Source organism: Elgaria multicarinata, chromosome 5 (assembly GCF_023053635.1).
Source record: "Elgaria multicarinata webbii isolate HBS135686 ecotype San Diego chromosome 5, rElgMul1.1.pri, whole genome shotgun sequence".
NCBI lineage: Eukaryota > Metazoa > Chordata > Lepidosauria > Squamata > Anguidae > Elgaria > Elgaria multicarinata.
The window spans coordinates 40,888,247-40,913,444 of NC_086175.1; the positions used below are offsets into that span (position 1 = coordinate 40,888,247).

The 25,198-nt window shown below is 39.5% G+C and overlaps 1 protein-coding gene across 5 annotated transcripts in view; it reads left to right on the top strand.

Moving 5' to 3' along the window:
• The window catches only part of SEPTIN10 (septin 10), a 38,981-nt gene extending 14,047 nt beyond the window's left edge, over window positions 1–24,934 (top strand). For 2 of the 5 annotated variants that reach the window (XM_063126189.1, XM_063126188.1), the window contains exons 6-11: window positions 5,802–5,963; window positions 7,209–7,305; window positions 7,982–8,150; window positions 19,036–19,168; window positions 21,192–21,382; window positions 23,778–24,934. In XM_063126189.1, the coding sequence (XP_062982259.1) occupies window positions 5,802–5,963; window positions 7,209–7,305; window positions 7,982–8,150; window positions 19,036–19,168; window positions 21,192–21,382; window positions 23,778–23,793 (768 nt within the window). In that variant the 3' untranslated portion in view covers window positions 23,794–24,934. Of the gene's footprint in view, window positions 1–5,801; window positions 5,964–7,208; window positions 7,306–7,981; window positions 8,151–8,774; window positions 8,856–19,035; window positions 19,169–21,191; window positions 21,383–21,578; window positions 23,754–23,777 lie in introns of those variants that run through there. The other 3 variants (XM_063126192.1, XM_063126190.1, XM_063126191.1) reach the window with 3 other exon arrangements.
• Window positions 24,935–25,198: the final 264 nt, after the last annotated feature.

Below are 25,198 nucleotides of genomic sequence, written 5' to 3' on the forward strand. Positions count from 1 at the left end.
TGATGGAGCTTGAAAAGCCTTTGGTTTTGGTGGATCTTCAGCTTCAGAGCTTGCCACAACGGATAGAGAACTTCCCTGTTCAGATTTCCTCTCCTGGGGTCATAGCAGTGTTTATGGCCTTGAGAAGTGAAATCTGCAATTTCCTATGCTCCCTGGGACACTGTCCCAGGGAACATAGGATTGCTCTGCCCAGGTCCTTTTAAATATAGTAGGTTTATGAAAGTATATTCAGCACGACGTTATAACAGTGCAATCAAATCTTCTCTTAGATTAGCATTAAGGCTGAAAAAAGGAGTTTCAGTAAAAAGAAACATTACATAGGGTTGATGTGAAGTTGAGTAAGCTTTCCCTTGTTGAAAGTTTATTTGAACATAGTTGGTCATTTACCGTTTTTAAGGAGTCTGTTTCTTTGAACAAAACTCAGAATAGCATCATTTTGCCATGGAACAAGGAAAGGAATAATAGTGCCTAATGTGCTTCACAATGCTGTAGCAAGGGAATTGAGACATCTGTCACATGTGCTCCCTTCCCTTTTCAGCATGGCTAGAAACCTGGTGTTGCTCCCCTAAACTGTTGAGCATTAATAATTTGGCATTCTGTGTTTACTCTTGAGGAAGTAGGGTGAGCTTCTAACTTTTGGGGGAGAAAAGTTGGGCGACTGTTCTGTTTTTAGCAATATGGTCAACCCAGCTCCATCCTATTGTCTCAGACTGCCCTGCCTTTTTTTACACCTGGTAAGCAGGAAAGGCAGGTTTAGTTTGATTTGCAGAAGTAATGGCAGATGAGATCCTCTGAAGCTCAGCCAACTCCCAGCTGCAGCTCCCACTTAGGAATATGCTGGATAGCTCATATGTTGCATAGGAAATGACAAAATTGCAGAAGGATGCAAAGAGAAACGGGCTGTTGGAAACACTTTATTCAACCACTAGAGTTGACAGTTGGGATAAATGAAATTTTGTGATGATAGCAAAGTAGATGGTGTTGCAATTGAAACGGTGCATCTGGGTTATTTATTTCAGCTATTGATATCCCACCTTTCGAGATACAAATCTTTTCAAGGTGGCTTACGAGTAAAATAAAGATACATTAATAAAATTACAATAAAATAAATAAATCAGAAGTCTGTAAACTAGCAGAAAGAAGTAGATAGAAATTCTAAAATATAGTAAATATATATTTAACTGCAAGTGCCATCTTTTTGATATGGTTAAGTAACACTTGCTCAAAGAAAGTTGTTATTCCGTTGAATCTACTCTGTATCAGTACTGGCTGACCGTAAATGAGGGCATACTTTTAAACTTCTTGTTATGACTGCTTCTAAAAACCCATATTCAGGTCATATTAATTCTTCATTATAGACTCTGACATTTATATAATCTGAAAATCACATCTAAGAATCAGTCAAGTAAGAATGTAAAAATAAAAAAAGTATTTTAATATGAGCTCCCTCTAAAAGTGCTAGTGTGCTGATCTCATCCCATACCAAGATGTTGTAGAGAAGAACTGTACTGAAAAACAAAGGCAACCATTCAGCATTTTCACTGTCCAGCTAGTTTTATAGCTTCATACAATTGCACTTCATATTCAGCAAGACAGTGGGGACGTGGGAAAGAAATGGAAATGGGACCAGTTGGTACCAGCAAGCTGCATAACCATGACCAGTGTCACGTATTGAAGTTTATTTTCTGGCTATTTTAAATTTGGACCCTTGCTGTAATTGTTTAACTGTTAACTCGTATAATTTTGTCTTATTTCAGAGTAGTCACGTGTTCAAAAGAAAACAATAACTCTAGACTTACCAAAAGTGTAGCGTTCATCTGCCTCTAAAGGCAGATGAAATTAAAATAGATTTGGGCTGCAATCCTATACCCACTTCAACTCCTGGAAATAAGCCATGTTGAACTCAGTGGTACTCTCTTATGAGCAAACTGCATAATGTTGTGCTGTTTAATTGCAATTAGAATTAATATCACACAATATTTGTTAGAACAGTTTTTCACACTTCCCAGTTTACATATTTCTAAGGTCATGAAGTCTTGCAATCTAAGGATGCATTATTGCAGTCGTTCTCAAACATTTTTTTTCTGCTGGCCACTTAAATTGTTGGGGTTTTTTGGTGGGCCACTTAATAAACCTTTAATTCTACAAATCAAAGCACATATATAACTTCTATTTTAATAGCTACAACCTTGCCTTACTAATTCGATGGATGTGCCTTTTTTGTGAGCAAAGTTCTGTGAAGTCAGGTCACAGACTTTAATTTTGGCTTTTTTTAATGTACTACACTATTTTATTCTGTGCTGCTGATTTTACTCTGTGCTATCTATTTCAATTTATCAGGTTTTTAATTTGAAACATGAGGCAGTCTAAACTGTAATAAATAATTTTCAGGGGTTCTGTTGAACTGTGGCTACTTCAAACTTTTATTGAATTGATGTAGATCTAAGTAAATATTGCTTTTTTAGGCCAGTCTTTTTCTTAGTCCGTTTAGCATCTACTTCAGCAGTTCTTTCTGCTGCAATTTTATTGTGCAAGATGTTCCATCCTAATTAAAGTAACTACTCATCATACTTCTAAGACCAAATACTATTAACTAAAGCAAGTACTCCTCAGAGGGAGTGAAAAATTAATTTTAAAATTAAGGACACAGTTTTCTGCACATGTTTAAATAATAAATCATAATGCTTCAGTCAGTTCTATTTAAAGCAGCGGATTTTCTAGAGCTGCAATTTATCATCATAAATAGCTGAACTAAATATAGGTAAGTTAATTAAAACTCTAGGGCAGCAATTTGAGCAATGTTAACCCCTTATTCATTAACCAATCATCACTTTAGTCCTGATTGGATTCGACTTAAGAACATAGCGAGCTGCTTTACCCTAAGTTAGGCTATTGGTATTCTCGACCAGCAGCTCTAGGCTTTCAGGCAGGATTCTTTCCTAGCCCTACCTGGAGATGCTGGAAATTGAGTCTGGGACCTTCTCCATGCAAAGCAGGTGCTGTGGCTCTTCCCTGTTCTTCTGAATGTTCTGTATGGTCTGGATTTAAGTAAGGTACTAAACCTGTATCTGGACTGTATCACTAGATTGCAGATGGGCCCCCACATGATTAAATGAATGCTTCTCACAACAGTTTCCCCCCATATGTGAGAAGGGTATATTCCAACATTTAAGCCTTTCCTTGCAGTCTGAAGTGCTTTAGGCCAGATACAGGTTAGTGAGAATTAGGTCTGTATGTTTGCAGTTAAATAGGGCAGGTGGTGTTCATTGTCGTCCCATCTGACTGTATAAATCTATGATTCTACCGGGATCTAACCAGTAGCCGCCAGCAGTGGTTATATTGAGCAAACACTCCTTGCAAAGATTACTAAGTTGTTTTGTTTATATTATTTGGTACATTTATATCCTGCCTTTTTTCCATTGCGTGACTCAAGTAGGGCACCTTGGTGGTTTCCAATCTAGGCTCTGATCAGATCCAGACCTGCTTAGTTTCAGCAAGGTGGCTGTACCATGTACCTTCAAACCACGCCCTGCCTTAGGGTACATATTCACATTATCTGCTTTACACAATCTTATTTATGAAACAATCCTTGTAACCTTTCTTTTTCTGCTTTTATTTATTTTATTAGGCTTTTATCCCACCCTTCATCCATGTAGTTCAGAGTGGGGAACAGGGTCCACCCTCACCCCCCAGCTTTTATCCTCGCAGCAACCCTATATAATTGGTTAGCCTGAGTAATAGTGACTGGCCCAAGGTCACTCAGTTTGCTCTATTGCTGAGTGAAGCTTTAAAGCCAAATCTCCCCTACTTAAACACTAACAGGCTGGCTCTTGGCAATTTTAGGTGGCAGTTCTAATCAGCATTTGCAAATAGCTGGCAGCAAAACGATAGAGAACATGTTAGAGTAATCTTTATTTATTTAATTAACCCTGTGGACTTGTTAATGACCTAGAAAACACATAAATCTTCCTTTTGAGATAGGCTTCCATTTGGGCTTCAGAAAATTCTATCCTTCCAAAAATTCAAGTTTCTTTCATCAACAAATAATGTAAAAAAGTAAATTGATCTTAAAACAGTTGCTTGTTTTATAAACATATAATTTGGCCATTGCTGATCATGTTTTGATATTGTAAAAATTTGTTTGTCTGAATTGCTAGCAGAATGTTCATTGTTTAACCGCAGTGAATAAAGCAAAAAGCCTTAGATTGTAAGCCTATGCGGCAGGGTCTTGCTATTTACTGTTTTACTCTGTACAGCACCATGTACACTGATGGTGCTATATAAATAAATAATAATAATAATAATAATAATAATAATAATAATAGTATATAGTACAATATGAGTGATAACACTCAACCACAAAGGTACTAAGAAAGTTTTATAGACGAATAATTCAAAAGATATCACAAATGTACAAAGACAGGCATATAGAAAACATTTACAAGATGTTCATCACACATTCATAATGAAGCCTGCAATAAGTTGGCATCCATTAAACATTCATGACAAGAATCGATGATCTCATAAATATGCGTCTAATAAATAATTTCATAAAGTGTCTAATGTAATAAAGCGTCAAATATAATAAACAGTAGTCCGGTTACAAGTTCTGTTTCAATAGTTCTTCGTCAGTAGGACGCTGAAAAATGATACAAAAACCCCTTACTCAGCATTTGTAACCAATCACATACATTAGTTATTATTAGTTATAATCACATACTATTATTATGATTAGTATGACAGGTCATAGTCAAGCAAAGGTCTGGATTTGTGGATTTGTCCCTTTTCAATCTTCCGCTCTCTCCTTCAGCACATCTTCACTTCTAGCCATGCCCTACAATTCCTCCCATCCTTTTCAGTCATCTTCATAACTCTTCCTCTTGGCATTGCTCACTGAGCACAAGTAGAGAAGCTCTTAGGGCAGAGGATAAGGTGTCATGAATTAGCTGGAAAGTCAGGTTTAAAGGCATTTGGTGTGAAGGACAGATTTGTTTTTTGAGCTTGTAGCTGAGTCAGGGGGGAAACATTACAATTGTTGATAGAGTACAAAAGCAACATTATACTCCAATAACCGGATGTAGACAGACAGGAAAGCTACTTTTCTGCATTATTCATCCACATATCAAAGATTTTCATTTGGTTATGATTGCCAATGTTTCTTTAGAAGAAATATTGTCAGCTCACAGTGGAGGTTGTATTCAAATCTGTTTGGCTTGTAAATGAGGAAGGCAAAGGAATTGGCTCTTGTAGAATGAAGCAATAGTAATAACCAGTTTGTTGGAATACATATAAGGATCAGTTGCTAGCAAGGGACTCTTTGCGAAAGTTATTTTTGTTAGGTAAGGGATTATATATAAAATGGGTTATACAGAAAACAATCTCCTTTTCCTTTGAAAAAATAGAAAAATACTTTAGTTAAAATATATATCCTGATGACAGCACTACGGTCTCTTGCTATTTTTTCCAGTTGTCTCTTTCTTTAAAGGTAAAGCTTTCAGACAATTTCTGATCAAATTTTTTAAAGCCTCCTTTGAATGTATTAATTTAGTTAATATGGACCAAGGTCCAAATGAATTATACACATGTATGGAAACCCTGCAGCTTTTTGCTCAGGTTTTTACTGCAGTAGTTTGTGTTGCTGAAGAGGCAATTTGCTACTCAGTCTAAAAAGCAGTTTGGCTTTTCAGTGACATTGACTTACATCTAAAACATTCAGATTGCATGCCAGGGTTTGACAGGTATGTATATATCACTTCTTTGTCAACATATTAAATAGTTCAGATTTCTTATTTCTTTTATAGGTGAATATTATTCCAGTTATAGCCAAAGCAGATACAATTTCTAAATCTGAACTACAGAAGTTTAAGATCAAAATCATGAGTGAGCTGGTCAGTAACGGAGTCCAGATATATCAGTTTCCCACAGATGATGAGAGCATTGCTAAAATTAATGCCACCATGAATGTAAGTACTTTACTGGTCCTGCACTTATGGAGTTCTCCTTTCTAATATTTAGCAAGAGCCCCTCTTTGGTCTCTAGATCCCATTAACTTTGAATGCTTACTCTGTTCTTCAGTAGCTACCCCCATAGCAGGTCAGTTGTCTGAATTTGGGGCATTGTTATCTGACATTTAAGGCAGTGCTCATGCTTTCTCCAGCATTTTTACTGAGGTAAACTCCATTTTCCATTGGTCTTCAGCCTGAATCTATTCCCAAGTGCCCTGAGTGTCCATTGATGGCAAGGGAAATTTTCTTTCATAGCACACTTACCGTGCAGGGGGCAATTTTCAAGCGGGATTGCAGCTGAGCAAGTACAGGCTAACTTTCCCCTCCCCACCCCACATGCTGGAATACACTCACCCAAATCCCCCTCCCCAGTAATTAAATTTAGAAGAAAAAACTTTGATTGTTGTTAATAAGTTTAATTGCATGAGGTGGGGACAGTTTTCTTCCAGGAGAAAGATAGAAGCTCAACCAGAGAAATTGCAAATTAATTGTAATTGAAGAATTAGTGATTTGGGATTATCTGGGGTGGGGGAGCAGGTTAATTGAAGAATATATATTATCTGAAGTGAGATGAGAAATTAATTGGCTGGCTCTGCCGTCTGTAAAATTTATGTAAATCCTAAATTTACATATATAGATACAAATTAGCATATGCACAATTTTGCGTTGTGAATCTTGTCCCTGAATCTTTTACGTGCCTAGCAATGCCCGATATCAGGAGCTTGTTCTGCCATTTTTTTGGCCTCTCAGTGCTCCCCCCAAAATGTTTGGGAACAAATGATGGATTGACAGGATTGTGTTTCAGTTATACATTCCTGTTAAGGTGGAATGAACGGGTTGAGAGTTTTTCTGCTGTGCCAGTTCTAGCTGTCAGGGTGGGTTGCTGCTCTCCTGGTATAAGCTAGGGTATTGACTCTTTCTTCTGAGCAGGACATAGCACTATCCTAGTTGTAAAGACTGCCATCAGGAAACCAGGAAGTATATTAATTCTATCTTAAAATTTACCTCATCTTTTTTTAAATGGTAATTCATAATTCCATAGAGTGCTGAGAGTTCAACTGTACTATGTATTTCACAGAGACACTTCCTTGTTGTTAGCCAAGGACTTTTATGTAATTTGGTTATGTTAAACACACTGCATTTTGTAATTGATTTTAATTTGATTCCCAGCAAGTGAATTTTTATTTATTCTCTGTTTCTCAGGGACATTTGCCATTTGCTGTAGTGGGGAGCATGGAAGAAGTAAAAATTGGAAACAAAGCCGTCAAAGCTCGCCAGTATCCTTGGGGCATTGTGCAAGGTAAATGAGAGTTGACCTGATTCATTGGTATACTTTTTAAATCTACTGTTAGAGTTTTAATTGACTAATTAGTGTTTATATGGAAATATTTTTTTTAACCGCCCAGAGAGCTTCAGCTATGGCACGGTATAGAAATGTTGATGATGATGATGATGATGGCTTAGAAAGGGTGTGTTATTTCCTGAAACAGAAGGATTCCAAATAGCTATACTGGATCAAGTTAAAACAACCAAGAACTACCAAAAATACATCATAAAAGATAACAGTGTAACAACAGATTTATGTTGGAAATGTCATCAAACAACTCGCCGTGGCTTATTTGCAGAGTGGCTTAATGCAATGTGCGAACCCGCCCATAGGTGCTTAGCTGATGTAAAACTAAATGATTAATTTCCAAGCTATATGCTGACAGAATCTGGTCCTGCACATAGTTACATTAATATTTATATATTTATTGCTTACATCTTATTAGGCACAAATCAGCCAAGAAAATAGTTGCTGATGCTGAATTTCCCCATTTTCCACTATAACCCCTGCCTGAAGAGGCTTTTCAGGTAGCCTGGGGTCTGCATTAGGGAAGAGGGACAGGCAATTCCCCGTGTGTGAGTGCTGTTTTGGGTGCATCCCATGGTAAGTGCTAATGGTATACTAGTAATATCTTAATTCATTTCATTAGTGGAGAACGAGAACCACTGTGATTTTGTGAAACTCCGGGAAATGCTGATTTGTACAAATATGGAAGATCTAAGAGAACAGACTCACATGCGCCACTACGAACTGTACCGCCGCTGCAAATTGGAAGAGATGGGTTTCCGAGACACAGGTCCAGAAAACAAACCTGTCAGGTAGGGGAATGAGCCTGTTTTTGTTTGTTCCCTCTCTCCTTTGTTTTGAGACCTTACCTGCAGCAGCAGTAGGGAAAAGTAAAACACTTTTAAAGCTACCAATAGAAACCTAACATTTGAAATGATGATTGAAAAACTAAATAAATCTATTCTTGTCCAATTCAGAACGATCAATAGATGTTTGATGGGGCCACCGCTAATTCAGTAATGGTTAGGCGGTGTGAAAGATAAGATGGCGGTAGTAGCAGCAGTAACAAGAGTTGTGGTAGAATAAATATTCAGCCGGGAAATATCTGGCGATGGGGTAAAGCAGTGGATTAGCAGCAAAGCAAACCTGTTGCCTGCTTCGATTACAGCAGTATGCGCTATCTCTCATTTGGGTATGTGGTTCAGGTGCTGCGTATTGTGTCAGATGGCACATTGATGCCTTCTGTGGTCATGCAGCAGTATTAGTGCTGCCTCCCTTGAACAGGGCAAGTAGCTGACGGAAGTGGAAATGGCATTTTAGCTACGAACAGCTTGAAGAGTGTCAAATCTTTGGCTTGTTCTCTATTAAAATAGTCCAAATTAATTGTATTCTCAAGTCAGGAATATATACCTAAGATGTCTTCTAATTTCTTTCAGAAGTCCTTTTTGGCAGTGCCAGTTCTTCCTTCATGTGCACTATCCTCTTTTCCTTTTCTTTTGTCTTTACAACTAATGTAAGTAAGTACGTTCTCTGTAACCTTTCTCCTTTATGCTTTCCTCTTACTGTTCTTCTTCTCCTGTTACTAATACCTGAAACAGAAACTGTGCTGTGAATGGCCTTCTAGATTAGAAAAAGTTGAAGCAATTACTGAATAGACTGGAAGTCTCTGGCATCACTTTTTACTGCCTAGATTTTTTTTTGCCCTGCAGATAGTGATGGGTATCTGTGATAAACCAAGATAGGTCTGTTCAAGATATTTTAGTGCTGATGGGAAATCCCAGTGCAAAAAAAGAAAGTAAGTCACTTGATAAATATGCATCAGTGAGTAGGAAAGGTGCCCTTAAGGGTTATCTCTTTACAGACTGGACAGTGATAGGATTGCCAAGACTTAAGACAGCTGCTGTTCCAGATTCCTTTTAGGACTTAATCTCCAAGGAAGGAGATTTCTCAACATCCTGGCCAATTGTGCAGACTTCAGCAGTTCTTAGAGTTCGGGTTGATTCACACATGAGATAGTTCTTACTGTGAACACACAGATCGGGAGCAGATCGTGGGTTAATTAACTCACGATTGGCTACCGCATATGCTAGGTGCATTTTGCAGCCATTTTGAATATTCAACCCCCAATTCATAATTAAGTTAACTGGTCTTTTAACCCACAATAAACCTATAGTGTCTGGATACAGATGTCACATATGAATATTCAAAAACGCTGTGGGATGTGTCCAGCATGCACTGCGTACATGCACAGATGATCATGAATTGTACACACATGAACAAAAACAGTTGATGGAAAGAATGCAACAGAGGGAAGGAAATTCAGAAAATCTTGAAAAATAGGAATGGATGAAAGAGAGATATTGAAGCGTGCAGCTAATGGCAAATGAAAATGAGCCTCCAAAATGGCCCTGATTTGACTCTGGGTGCTTCAGGGGGTGCCCACCTTGGCACCAAAGCCAAGCCTAGACCCCCCCCCAAAGCACGTTGGCCTTGTGGGTTCCTGGGCGCCACTGGACTCCTGACTCCCCGCTCAACCACTCCCCCCCCAACCCCTCACCACCACTGGGACTTAACCTGGAAACTTGTCCTCCACTTGAGAGCCAGGCCACAATTTAAATTCATCGCAGAAGCTATTTGTTTTTAGTATATCTATGGCCGCAAACTATGGCGGCCATAAAGGCCATTTCCCCTTAACGTCCGTCGTAGTTTTTAGCCATAGATATACTAAAAACAGAGAGCCCCTGCAATAACTTTAAATCGTGACCTGGCTCTCAGAAGGAGGATGTTTCCAGTTAAGTCCCAGCAGTGGTAGTGAGATGATGGGGAAGGAGAGGGAAGTGTGTCCGTTGAGTCCAATGGACTCAACTGGACTCATGGCCAGACTTGTGCTAGCTTTCCTGGGTAGGCAGGTGAGAAGGGCCCAGAACCACCCTGAATCTGTGCGATGCGCTCCCATGGCTTAAGTGCTGGTCTGCCTTGGCCCAAGGGTGCCTCGGGCTGACCTAGTACTGCTCTTGATTAGGGCTGGTGCAGGCCTGCCTTTCCTTGGTTCCAGGGATTCAGCCCAAGGCAATGCACAGCCCTAGTTTAAAGAGATGCAGTGCAAACCATGTAAAACTCTCTCAGGTTATTTCAACTCTGTTTTAGAAGTTGCTGTAACTAAGTTACAGCTTGCCCTGTGCCTGAACTGGAAAGGGCAAGTTCAACATTTCATGCTTAAATGGCAGCCACTGTACATACAGTAAATGTAGATCTCTGAGCTTGGATGATACAAAGTAATAGGCAGGTTCTAGGCTAGTAATTAAGCCACATGGAGAATTTATTTTGCATAGTTACAGGACTCTGTTATGTCTCTTTAAAAGAGTTTAAATGCTAAAAAGAAGTGATGGAAGAGGAGGGTGCCACCTTCCCTGTGTTGCAAATGTGGCAGTAAAGCAGGCGGAATGAAAAGGCTGGCCATGGAAAATCACAAAGTAGATATACTCTTAAAAATGAATGTTGTAGCAGTTTAGATTCTAAATGTAAGAATGAGCCTTTTCACATAACAGACAGTTGAAAACTGAAAAGGCTGCCCTGAGAGATCCTCTGGGGCTGTGTTGGCAGGACTGAAATGGAGTGAATGAATGAAAGAAAGAAAGGTAATATAAAGGACTGTTTGAAGGCCCTGGTATCAGCTAAGTAAGCCCTACAAGTAGGTTCAGATTACATATTTAATTTAAATGAGCTGCTTTCTTTTAAAGAGTTTTTATGTTCGAAGGGACACAGCCTGAAACCAGTGAAACTGACAATGCTACGTGATTAAAATGTTCTTAGTCAATCTTAAGAACAAGTCAGCTGCCTGTAGGGAAAGGATTGCTGATTTGACAGCAGTCATAGTTATAATAACTGCTTGGACTGAAAGTTAGTCACTGTGTGGGGAAAAGTAAACGACCTAAAGCAACTCAGCAGACATCTTTGTAGAATTTATCAGCTCTATCTTTGTGCTCAGTAACTGCCTATTACAAACATTTGGTGTCCTAAAGTTGCTGAGCAACTTAATTTCCATGTAGGGGACAATATAGCCAACATTTGTGCGGGCTTAATCCATTTCACAGGATATATGAATAACTGGCTTAGAGCCCATTGACCTGCATAGCCCTCAAAGTACATTGGGTTTATTTTTTTAAACACAATACCTGTAACTTGATTTTCAGTTTTGTATTGTTTTAAAAGTGAGGTAGTTCTTAAGTGGCAGTTACTCTCTTGCATTCGCTTTTGATACATAGGCAGAAAATTAACACCTAGTATGGTGAGCACCATGAAGTCAGTTGGCTAAAAGTTGGATTGGGACTGGGTTTGCCACCAGCTGTTTCTTAGCTCAACTTCAGTGTAAGGCAGTGTCCACTTTGAAATTTGCATCATCTGCCTCCAATACTTAAAACAGGGGTGCACAACTGCATGCCTTAAAATAGGGGTGGGTAACACGTGGGCCTCAAGCGGAAGAATTTGTCCTGCTCGTCACAGCAGCAGCTCTTGTCCTTGCATGCCCCCACCCCGATATCAGTGGATGGGTTTCTCCTGCGTTTGGACATTTTGCTGCGGGAGGCATCTTTCGCCCTCCCCACAATCCATTTGGGGATCAGCTCGAGGGGACAGAAGGGGCTCTTTCTATTTCCTCGAGCCTATCTCCAGATGAATTGGGGGCAGTGGTGATGGCAAGGGACGTGCACGTCCCTAGGAACATGTGGAGTGCTGTGATGGGTGGCGCCCCACTCAGGGACGGCATGTGCCCATGCTGGTAAGTGCGTGGGGAGGTCACGATCGCACTTCTCCACCAAGAGACGACACAATGGGGCCTCCCCAAGCACTTGCTGGCATGGGATTATAACCCCCGTCGATGGAGCCTCACTGGGCTAGAGGGGCCAGGGTTTCTGCAGCTCTTGCTTCATGACTCTGTCAGCAGGAGAAATAATCAATGGAACCCGCCACATGTCTCGATAACCAACGTTTCTGCAGATAGTCAACTCGGCAAACCATTGGTTATCTTTTGGAAACAATCAACCGTGTTGTGGTTTTTGCCCAACAGGCAACACAATAGTCAACTGTGGATTATTTAAGCAACGGTTGATTAAATAGTCCACTGTTGACTAACATGTCGTCTGAACTGATCCATAGTCCACTCAACGCTGATCCTAACCCACACCGCAGTTGATTACATAAACTGTCAAGTTGATCTTTACTTCATTGTTGAATATTGCATTGTCCGAATGCAACCAGTGGTTTACCGCTGAATTTTGACAGGAAACTGGTGATTTCAGGGTTTTTTCCTGGGTGCCCCATGAACTGCAGCCTGTGCTGGGACTCTGGGATACAGAAATGCCCCACAGACACCTGAACATTCCTCATCCCTGCCTTAAAGGAAGGACAACAGCTTCTCAGGGCTATGTTTGGGAAAGGATTCAGTTGCCAAGTTGACTTTTGTAAATATTTCCCTGAAGCAGTCTTAAGGATGGGGTAATTAAAAAATTTTGAGCTGGAAATAAGATATTAATTTGTGCTGACAGACAAAGATACAAGATATTATCTAGGTTCCCAAATTTGAAGCTCATTTTGCTTTTAACTGGTTTCTGTATTCATCTCAAATATCTGTGGCGTTAAGACTTTCCCTCCTCGCCCTGGCCTGTGCTAATTAACTATTTTTATTAATAGGGCTTCAGTTTTTAGGGAATTCACCATTATATTTATATACTTGCAAAAGATTCAAAATTAGAATAGTTTCTCTGTTGAAAAATATCTCAAGAGAATTTTGAAACTGTTTCTAATGTGATTAACATTTATATGCAATTACATCAAAATATATAAGAAGCTGGATTTTTTCTAGAAAGTAGTTGAAGAATAATCCAGGAGCATCCAGTGAAAAAATTTAATACAGCAAATACATATTTAATTGCATATTAAGTACCAAAAGTTACTCAGAGAGCAATCCTGTGGCCCTTAGGCAGCGCATGGGGGTGGCCATGAGATAGTTTGGTTTTCTGGATCCTTTTCTCGTCTTAGCTGGCATGGAGAGAACCGTGCTGGCTAGCTTTCTGTGTTTGGAAACCTGAGCATGGAGATGGGGAAAAGGTGGCAGTCTTGGACAGGGAGAAGAGACTGGAGAAGCTGCCTTACACAGCTTCCTATGCTTGCCTCAGCCTCTTTCCCTCACACTTCAAAGTGCCGTGGCTAGACAGGCAAAATTGCCCATCTAGCAAAAAAGCAGGACAGCCGGAGCACAGAGGCAAGGATCATCTCCATGTTCCAGTCGCCCTGGATTAGGTTAGTCTGCAGCCTCTGATTTCGGAGGCTGCCATCTATCAGCATAACATTAGTTATGAAACTCAATTGTGTCAGCGTTATACATAGTAAAATAATAACTTTGGAAACCATCTTCAAAAGCTAATGGGATGGGAGGTACATCCTCTCCCTCTGCCTTCCTGTGTCTATGGTGCTCTTTCCTCAAGGAAATATTGGTGTATGTGTGTGCATCTTTTTATCCTGTACTTTCTCACAAGAGCTCAGAAAGTCATAATCTCCTGCCCCGCCATTTATTATCATAACCCCTCTTCAAGTATGCTAGGCTGGGATATAGTGACTACCTCAAGATGATGAACCATTGGGGTCTATGTCTGACTCACTAGGCAGGTGGTGCCTCTTACTGATATTTAAGGCACTACATGACTAAAAAGAAAAGGTTTTGCCTCAGTGCTGAAGAAAGCTGATGTGTCTAAAACCTGATCTGAAAAGCTACCACATGAAATATGTATTTCATTGACATAATTTGCATGACACAACAGGCCACTGTGTCTTGTTTTGGATTATTTTAAGGGTTCTCTAACCCTTAAGCAACCCCTGTTGCCTGGATTTGCACAAGCCATGGCAAGCTGAGGGACAATAGGTACCATATATAAATGGTGCCTGTGGGTGCCAGGCACGACATGACAATCCCTGCAGGAAAATTAACCCCACAGTTGGCTGTTGTGTTGTGCAAACCAGCGCATTCTCTGGGAGAGAGCTGTCCAGTGAAACATATTGCCCCCAAAGCAACAGTATTTAAATATTGAGGTCCTCATACACATAAACCTTACAGGAATATTTTTATATGTTGTATTGGTAAGTGCTATGAACAAACCTGAAGTAGTATAAAGGATCATGTCAAAGTTATATTCCTGTAAGAAAAGTTATAATTCTTCTAACTTTTAGAAATTTGTAAATTTTAGAACTTGGATGGCACCAAATACTCCATATCCTTGGGTGAGTAAATATAAAATAAAATTAAGGTGCACTCCTGTTCAAAATATCGTATGAGTAAGCCCCACTGAACTCAGTGGGATTCACTTTTGAATAGACACATATTGGGTTGCACTGTTAGGTTCTTTAGACAGTAACAGAACTTGATGGCTCTACACCTTTGTTTTTAGGGTCCAAGATAGGCAAAAGTCGACTCGTAGAGAAAGGTATGTAGCATTATAGTGTAGCATGGTTGAATTATGGTATTAGGTATATGGATAATTTATATAATTTTTTTTTGCCTTTTAGAAAGTGATAGCACGGCCTTACATGAACTGAAAATGACAGAGTCCCAGTACTGATTAATTGAGCAATACATGAATCACCTTAAGTGCAAATCAAAATGTCCTCAACTGGTCCTAAAGCAGCATGTTACAAATATGTGGAGGAGATGCTGGCTCAGAGGCCGAGCAGCTGCTTTGCATATGCTAGGTTCAATGGCATCTCCAGTAAAAAAGAATGAGGTAGCAGGCAATAGAAAATCCTCTGCCTAACACCCTGAAGAGCCACTGGCTGTTGGTCGGGCGAAGTAGACTAATAATCTGACCTGGTAGAAGGCAACTTCCTGTGTTCTTAAATTCTAATTATTTTTACTTTTGTCTTCCTCATTGAGGGTCGATAGAAATGTCTGAGATGTCAGCTGGCATCAAAGCAGATTTTATGTACAGCAGTTGTTGCAGTATTAACTTTTAACATCTACAATAGAACATGCCTTGTGAGGATAGAAGGTGTAATAGTTCTGTAAGAAAAGGGTTAGGGAAGTTGACCGAATGTATGTATGTATTATTGCATTTATATCCTGCCTTTTTTCCTCCGAGGAACCCAAGGCGGCATACATAATCCTCCTCCTCTCCACTTTATCCTCACAACAACCCTGTGAAGTGGGTTGGTCTGAGAGTCTGTGACTGGCCTAAAGTCACCTAGTAGGTTTCCATGGCTGAGTGGGGACTAGAACCCGGATCTCCCGACTCCCAGTCCGACACTTTAGCCACTATACCACACTGGCTCTCACTGACCGTGAGCTTGCCTGTCTGTGAAGGAGAATTGGTAAGATCAGTACGGACAAAAGAAGCACCATCTGGAAGGATGCTCCTGTTTTGTTACCTGTTGAACTAAGATGGTGATGATGTGAAGCTATCCTTCCAGGGTGTGTGTACAGATGTACTTTCCTACTGGAACTGGGAGTGTCCTGTCCCCATCCCTCCCAGCTCTGGGATGAGTTTTATTCCCTCTCTTCTAAAAACATATAAATGCGGTTCTGAATACAGCACTGATTTTGGGCCCTCTTCTTCCCCCCTCCTTTGCTTCAAGCAGGCTGCCCTGCACCCCCTTTTAAACATGCCAAAGGATGGCATTCATCTGCTTAAACACTTATTTAGTGGGGGCATGGCTGTGTAAGAGCCACAAGGGCCAGCCAGTCAGCATGCCGCATGGACAACCCGTTGTTCCTGAGCTTGATTCTCTGAGCAAGGATGTCTGACTGTCCAAAAAGCTGCCCAAAAAGCAATGGGTGCAGATCCACAAAGGGCTGGGTCAGTCTGTGTGCATCTAGATGCCGCTTGGCTGGATAGTGAAAAAGGGAAGAAATGAGATGGTGAGCATGCAGCAGCCAGATTTGGGAGAAAAATGTGACCGTCATTGAACTCAACCATCTGCAGGAAAAGTGATCCTACCTTATGGTGAAGTAGTTGTGGTATAAAAGAAGCAATAGCATCTTAACACCTGGGTGCTTTAAAATAAGCAGGTTAAAATACTTTCTAAATGAAAAGGTGCCTTTGCTCATTAATAGATGCCATGAGTGAAAGACTTGAAAAGCTCCATGTGTTGCCATTGAATTTATTACAGTGTGATTGGAATCTGCTTTCATCTTTTTTCAACTTTAAGCTCAGCAAGTTTGTTGTTTGCCTGATTCTCTTTACTGGAGAGTGACTTTGTAGAGAGAGCAGCTAAGAGGTTATCAAGCAGGTCAGAAAGGAAGGACATTTCTGAGAAGGGGCTTAAATGCTCTCCTTTATAAATCAGAGAAGAGGTTCTAAACTGGCATGTCCAGAAGAGAGGAATATTGGAAAGCCATATAAACGAGGAGAAAATTTCAGCCCTGGATACAAAAGGGCATCAGGTCTAGAGTCTTAGAAATGTCACAATAATTCCAGTGAGTACATAAGAGCCATCAGGTGATGTAGGCTGTCCTGTTACGTGGTGTCCAAGTACACACATTTTAAACAGAATTGGATTTTCTCTGATATATATTATTTGCACTGTTAAGCTGAGTTTGTTCTTAAAAGCCATCTGCCAAGGTAAGGTTCCCTTCAGAGGCTCAACACGCTTGTGAACCTCTTACTACTTAACACTTCGATCCCAACTAATTAGATCAGAATTTAGTTCCATTTCAGTCACTGGGACTTATTTCCAAGTAAGGGGCATTTAGGATCAAGGCTTAAGAATGAAATCCCTCAGGCGCCCAGGCAGTTTACACTTGCCCGCTCTGCCTTGCTTAATTGGTTGCCCTGCCTTCTATTTGATATTGGCCCCACTCAGACAACATGCTAAACCATGCTGCTTAACCACAAAATGCATAAGGGAATGCATATTCCATTAACCATTTTGTGGTTAAGCAGCATGGTTTAGCGTGTTGTCTGAACGGGGCCATTATTGCTGCATGTTTCTTCTTAGTGGAGTTGCCACAAGGAAATACTGTAGGCCTGGTAAGGTAACAGATGGCACATATTCCCTCTACTCCACCTACAGTGTTGCATGTGATGTTGGCCTGATGTGAATATCTCTGTGTTCTGTAATTTTCTGCTTCAGAAGGAGATTGAGGGACCACAGGAATGGAGACATTAGGCAAACAGCTATACATCTGTAATATGTTTTGTGTATATTGATTGTCATATGTGTGGGCCTACTACAAATGGTAGTAGTAGCCCTCCTCCTCCCTCCCAATCCCCTTTCCTTTTGTGTCATGTCTTTTAGATTGTAAGCCTGTGGGCAGGGACTGTCAAGAAATACTTTTGTAAGCCTCCATGAGAGCCTTTTTTGGCTGAATGGCGGCATAAAAATCCTTAAATAAATAAATAAATAAATGGTCAAGTATATTGTATATATGTTACTTTTGTGTAACAATTCATTTTTAGAAACATTTCTTTTTCTGAGGCTATCTCAGCCTTATAGGTTAACACCAGCACTTAGAATTGTGCCTGGAAATGTACAGGAAGTTAGTGAAGCTCTTTTAAAACTGGAGAGAGATTCCAAATGAGCCATGCCAGACGGCTGCCTGTGTGGTATTTTATGCCTTGCATGGCGGCCTGCTTCATCCTTTTGGCCTTCAGTCATGCCTATATACATAATACCCACTAACTACATTCTGATACAGCCTTCCCCAACCTGGTGTCTTCCAGATGTGTTGGACTACAATTCCATCATCCCCACCTAGCACGCTCAATTGACTTATGGATGGGGCAGTGGGAGTTGTAGTCCAACCCATCTGGAAAGTGGAGAAGACTGCATAAAAACAAAATTCCGTAAAACTTTTTAAAAAGCATACTTTATGCCAAAATCAAGCAATTCTGAAAATTGCATCATGCAACTTTCATTGTCGATTTTGGATTTTCTCGTGAGTATCTCTGTAATTGTTTTCAGCTGCTTGAAGGCTAGATGGGTGCAACTGCCCGTGATGTATTCTATTGTCTCTGTGTTCTCCTGGGCTTGCTTTGGTGAGCCATGCTTTTTATTTGGCAGGCTTTTATTAGTCCAAGGTGATCTTTTTAGTCACTTTATGAAATTGAATACATGTGATGAAAGCTCTAATACGGTAGTTTCTTTAAAAAGCAATATTTAAGGTGTGATGACTAATTCAGGGTGTCGGGACACCGAAATTGGAAAATAATTCTTGATTCCCACAACTGATAGCATGTAATGAACTCTGTATTTATGGTGTGTAAGTGTCAGATCTGGTCATTTGCACATGGCAGTCTGACCTTGCATAGTTCCTAAAGTTCCCGTTGTTTACATAAGAGACTGTCAGTTTCCTTGCAACTATTACAGGTGAGAGAACATCTCAAATGAAGCTTTTCAAAGGTGCTGGATTTTTTTCATTGAGACCAAATATGAAATCGTGTAACAACTGGAATAATCTGTGCTGTCATCTCATTAATTGTCCTCAGAACTGCAAACTTGCTTGGTGGAGAATGTGTCTGTATTTTTCCTATTAAGATTTAGATCAAATGACCTGCCTTTTTTTAAAAAAAAAACCTGTATTGAAAAGATTGAACTCTAATTAAGGATAGGATTTGATAAAACATATAAATAAAATGTGTACTTGGGAATAGGAATTCTGTTGCTGTTGCCTCTTATAAATGTTGAAGGCTGTTTACATGATTTGGTCCTCAGTCTACAGGCAACGTATGAAGCTAAGCGGCATGAATTCCTTGGTGAATTACAGCAGAAAGAAGAAGAGATGAGGCAAATGTTTGTGCAAAGGGTCAAAGAGAAAGAAGCACTGCTGAAAGAAGCGGAGCGAGAAGTAAGTGTACCTCTTTCCTACTTTGTTTGCGATCTGGTGGTTGTGGTAGCTTAAACAGAATAAAATGTGTATTTAAGAAAAAGACAGAATAGGTTGGCCAGCAAATGAATATGCTGGAGAAAATCACATGCACAGCTACCGCATTGCTTGTTGTTTCTGCTGTCCCAGTTTTCACTGCTAAAGAGACAATCTGCTTTTAAACAAAACAGTGGCTTGTCTCTTCCGCAGCAAAAACTTTGCCTGCATATACATTTACTCCCTGTTCTCCTTTTACCTTTTTGCTATACCAACTCCACACAGGAGGAATCATCTTTTATTCCATTCTGTGATTTCTTTTTATCCCCTAAGGTTACTAGCCCTGATGGCTATGTGCCACTTCCAGTAATAGAAGCAGTATAGCTATGTACCCCAGTTGCTGAAATGGCAAGGCAGAGGCCTTGTAGGAGATGTACTTAGATTTGATGCCCTGAGAAAAGCTTCACTTAAGCTCTGCAAGACTCTTGGTGTGTACAAATAGGAGAACATTTATGTCCGTAGTGTGCTGCAGATGTTTTTGTCAAATTGAGTCAAGAGTTATCATACGGCCCTCCAAAGAGGTTAGTTTTGAGATCACATTTTGTAAAGTTGTTCAAAGGCTTAATCTATATGTTATGGTTATGGAAATTGAAATGTTAATGTGAAAGAGCTTTATTGTCAATATAGATTACAAGGTTTGGGGGTGAACATGGCATTGTATGATGTGTGGGTCTTAATAAATAGTTGGGGCACACACACAGCCACTAGCTGTAGGGTGAGATGAGTGGCTTCTTGCTTGACCTAAATGTCAGCACTGCAGAAATTCACACAATTGACCTATGGAACTGACTGCTAAATGTTCAAGGTTAAGTGAATGCACTGCTGTTCGTGTGGTTTCTTAAAACAGTCCAGACTGGTACTATTCAGACTCAGTGGTAGCACCCTATGCTATTTGGGGAGAGTAGGGAATTCGGGGGGTGGAGGGGTCTGAACCTTCCAGCACAAGTTCCCTGCTTATTTCCAGTCCCTACTATTCCTGGAAGCTATACACTTTGTTCTTTCAGGTGGATTAATTATGATCAGAAGAAGCGCTTTTAGTCCAATCCTAATACAACCTGCCAGCCTTGACTCTTTTTAAGTAGCGCCCACCTCTTCGAATCATAGAGCATCCAGGACTTGTGGGAGCAGAGGTTTATTAGGGCTGGAAAGATCTCCCAGCCCTAATTCCCCCACTTCCTGATACCACAACCTGTTATGTGCTCAAGCAGGCCAATTCCTCTCCCCGCACCCTAAAAGAATGAATCATCTAATCTCCCACTCCAGGATACTACAAAGGGATTAAGTAGATCAGTTCTTCTCTCCTCTGTTCCTTCCCCTTTTTTAAAAACAACCACAACCAGCATTCAACTGTCTCAGCGTTCTGTATCTCTTGGAGGACAATAAAGATGCTCAATTAATGACAAACTGTTGGCGTGGTTTTTTTGACATTTTAAAACAATATAGAAACTAATATGTTCTTACATATTGGGAAAAGCTTCTGGGTATGCAGAAACTATTGTTTTGTCTGTTGGCAGCCCCAGTTTGCTGTCCAGCTTATGGACAAAATGCCATCTGTATATTGAAAGATGTAATGATCAAGGCAGAAATCCATGTTGTTTGACTTGCAGAGCATTGGACCTGTCCTCTATTTACTATGAAATGGGAGGCTGAGTATGGGATATTCCCTAGAAGGTGATATTTCTTTTGAAAAGCTTAATGAAAACTCTTCTCCAAATTTGTCCCCCCCCCCCAAAAAAAGGATTTAATTATAAGGCATTTGGTCTTGTAAAATGTTTTTTGTGCACTTTTGTATGAGAATGGACAAATTAATTACTCAAAATACAAAACAGATGCTTATTTAGGAAATCCATCTTTGTATTTTACCATGTGATCCCTGGGGATGCTAGGCTAAGCGCTAGGCTACCACCTTGTGGCAGAAGTGACTTTTTTTTTTTTTGCTTGATTTCAGCTACAAGTGAAGTTTGAACACTTGAAACATCTTCATCAAGAAGAGAGGATGAAAGTGGAGGAGAAAAGAAAGATTCTGGAAGCTGAAATGCTTGCATTCAATAAAAGAAAGGCTGCCTCAGACATTCTTCAAGGGAGGATGCTGCCCCCTACACCCACTGTGGGTTTAAAAAAAGATAAGGATCGGAAGAAGTAAGTAATTAATTCCAGAAGAGTTTAGGATTTGCATAGGGTAAACTGTTCAGTTTAGACAAATTATTTAAGCAGTGTATTATTCATGTTACAAATATGAAAGCCAATAATTTTTTTTAAAAAATGTTTAAAATCAAACTTGCTGACCTTATCAGGCATTTTGATGAGAACTTCTTTTTATTTTTCCCCCTCAAAGGGATCCAGGTTTTCGGCTTGAGCTCCTGTGCTTTGATGTCAGAGATCAGGAAGTTGTGAATATACAGGAAGAGAGAGAGAGAGAGAAGTTAGAAAGGGACAGAATGACTAACAGGAAATGACAGCAATAGTATTTGGAAGCAGTTAACAAATGTTATGTGGTTAGGGTATGTTAGTTTTCATGGAAAGTCATAGAAAATAGATCCATATGTTCACAATGTCTTTCATTCTTGCAGGGTGTTTAGGATTAAAGAAACTCACAATTGCCTTTGTGGATTTCTAGACATCACAAAAGATATTACAGAATTATAAAAAACTAAAATGTGTATTGTGAAATGGGATCTGGCAGCTGCTGCACTCTGTGGGATTACTATAAGATATAATTGCATATTAAATTTAACACTGCAAATCTGTCCTAAAATTCTGACAATAGTTTTGGGGAAGAGCAATCCTGAGTGGGGTTCTGGGTGCCAGGGAAGGAACTATGAGTCATGCTGGCCACCAGATGGTATTCCTTTTCTAGTTCTCCCCTGGCATAGTGGAGTTTTTAAAGTTTTCTCTCCCATTAATCCAACAGAGTTACTTTCCCTACTCTAGCTTATGACTTGGTGTATCAGGGGGTCCCTCTCCAGGGAATAATGGAGCCGCTTTGGATCCAGCAGCTACAAAGCTGGCTTTGGCCCATCCCTGGAGTGTCTGTGACCCACCAGCAGAATCCCACGGCCCACTAGCAGAGAGGTATCAGTGTGACACCCTATTACCCTCCAGTCATCCACATCGGGGATGTGTGGGATGTAGGGTTGCATGGTAAACAGTTAAACATTTTATCTTCTTGGTAAGCAGTAAATTGTGCATTTAATTCAGCCACAAAAAGTACTAATGACCAGTCAATTAAAAAGGCACGTTCTGGAGTCACCTTGCTAAAGCAGATTTGGGTCTGATCAGTGTCTGGATGGTACTGAACTTGCTGCCTTAAGTTCAATGAACATCTGAGGAGACAAGTATAGGATTATGCTGTTAAAGGCATTGTAAAAACAAAAAACTAATCTAATATTATTTGACCCTTTATGAATTTAAAAAAAATGTGTAAAGTTAAACCATGCAAGTTACAGCCAGTAGCTTTATCCATATTTGGTGATATTGTCCTTGGTGGAAGGTCAAAGATAACATGTTATATCTCTAATTTAAATTATGTGTTGCTTATGAGTTCTGAAACGGGGGAAAACAAAGCTCTTAAAACTTTTATGTGCTACTTGGATGTGATCCAGTGGAAAAATAAGACTTCTCCTGTTAATAACTTTTTCAAGGGAATATGAAAAATATCTGAGATTATCAAATTTTATTAGGAAAAAGGACACTAAATGGAGAACTATTTTTTCCCTACATTGCTGGAATGAAGTACTTTGGGTACTATCCTATGCTGCTGCTGCTGCTCCTCTGTCAGTCCTGTTGTGCTAGTGAAACTGTTAGTGCAACAGGAACTAGCGATTCCTGAAATAAGCATGGAAATGAGCAGCAGTGCTCATTTCAGGAATGGGGCAAGTCAGCGGAGCACCCTTATTTCAGGAACTGCTAATTCCTGTTGTGCTAGCAGTATTATAATGTACGATCATTTTCTTTTCTCTATTGTAAATTATAATTTTTGTTCTGTATTAAAAGGAATGCAATTTTTTAAAAGGAAGTATAGAGCATAATTGATACAGTTCTCGATACTAACCAGCATCTATGATTTTAAGAATGTCAGATTAAAGACTTACTCAGATTTGAGTGGGGGAATGGAGAGAATTGTTTATTAAAATTGATTTAATTGTAAAGAAAATGCACATGACACAGCCCTTTCTGGAATATACCACTTTGGACTTCTGGTGGGGTTTATTCTCCCTTCATCTGGAAAGTTAGCATATCAGGGAGAATGCTACACTAAACCATTTCTACCTAACATACTTGTTTTTCTTGTGCAGTTGCCTTTTGGATGAAGGAAGTATTGAACATATGAACCCTTATGTGTAGTCTAAGAGGTACAGTCTAGGAAAGTCTGTACCATTTAATATTTCTCTACATTTAAGTCAATTTAGGATTTCATTCATTTGGTATTTATCAAAATAAGCATGGGTTTCTTAAAAATGGAAGTTTTAATATTGTAAAACACATTTGCTTTCTGGAGAGAAAGGCAAAACTAATACAACTTTTTCTGTTTCAGCTCTGGCTTTATGTGAAACTGAAGATATAAGAAGAAACTGTTCACAATTCTTTACGAGGAAACTTGGATCCCCCCCTTTTTTTCTTAATGCAAGCTAACTTGAAAACTGACCACTGCTTAACAAAGAAAAAGTATATTAAACTGTATAATCAGTATTGCATACTGTACTGTAGGTAGCTGTTGCATTAATATATTTAAATGGACTTTTCTTTTAAGCAGCTATTTATATGCACTTAAAAACTATGTACCTATGGCCATGTTGCATGCATTTCAAGTGCTGTACCAAAGATCACTGTGCCATATAACAGTTTTCATTTGAGTTATAAATGGTGTAGTACAGAAGTATTCAGTGAACATATATTGTAACTGTTTCAAAGAATTGGTGCCTTTTGATATGTTAACTATACACCCTTTGAAGCATTTATTGTATAAAATATGTAAACCTGTTTAAGTAACCACTTCCTTTTTCTGAAAATGTTTTTATACTTGCACTTTCTAGTTTTGTGATAATGAAAAACTTTTTAATTAAAATGGATCATGGTTGCCTTTACCTCTGCAGTATTCATGTGAGCATAAGTGTCACTTTAACATACATACTGAGAATTGACTTGGTTAAAGATGTCTTCCAATTTCCCTGGTCTTCAGCCACATGACATGTCACCTGTAGTGGGTTTGTTTAATGAGAACCTGCCAACTTCAAATTCACTAGTAACATGATATATCAAATCCTTTAGAATGAGATCTACCTTCAGTTTTAATGCTTTACTAACTAAAAGCAGAGTATTTTTATTGGAAACACAACTAGCTGCAAAATCTTTCCAAACAATGGAACTACGCTTGGTTCCCCAAAAAAGATGCTTGTTTAATCACTATTTAATGGGGCTTATTCCCAGTAAGTGTGTATGAGATTGCAGCCTCAGATCACAATCCTACACATACCTACTTGTGTGTAAGTTAAACTATTTCTGAGTAAACAGGCATAAGATTATACTCCTAAATGTAGCCATAAACTCATTTTAAAGTTGTCATACTATTTAGGGCAAACAAAAGTTGCTAATTTTCTGGTGGTTCCTATTTACTAATAAACATCAGCTGCTGCATGTGTACGCATCATAGATTTTTGTTGATTTGTTTTTAAAAAAAATACTTCTATAAATGCATAACATGACAAATAAAACCTATTTGGTTAAATATTTAGTAATGATTGATGTTGCTATAATAGTATCACAGTAACTGGATCTTCTCTACAAATAGAATTGAACACATCGCCTTCCCCAATTACATTGCTTTATAAACTAAGAGTGGGCTGACACTAGTACAATCAGTGGTACCTAAGCACAAAAATGATGAGAGAAACACATACATGCAGAAACTCGCATGGTGTGCTGGAGAAGAAGTTACTGTTGTCTAATCCTGCCTAA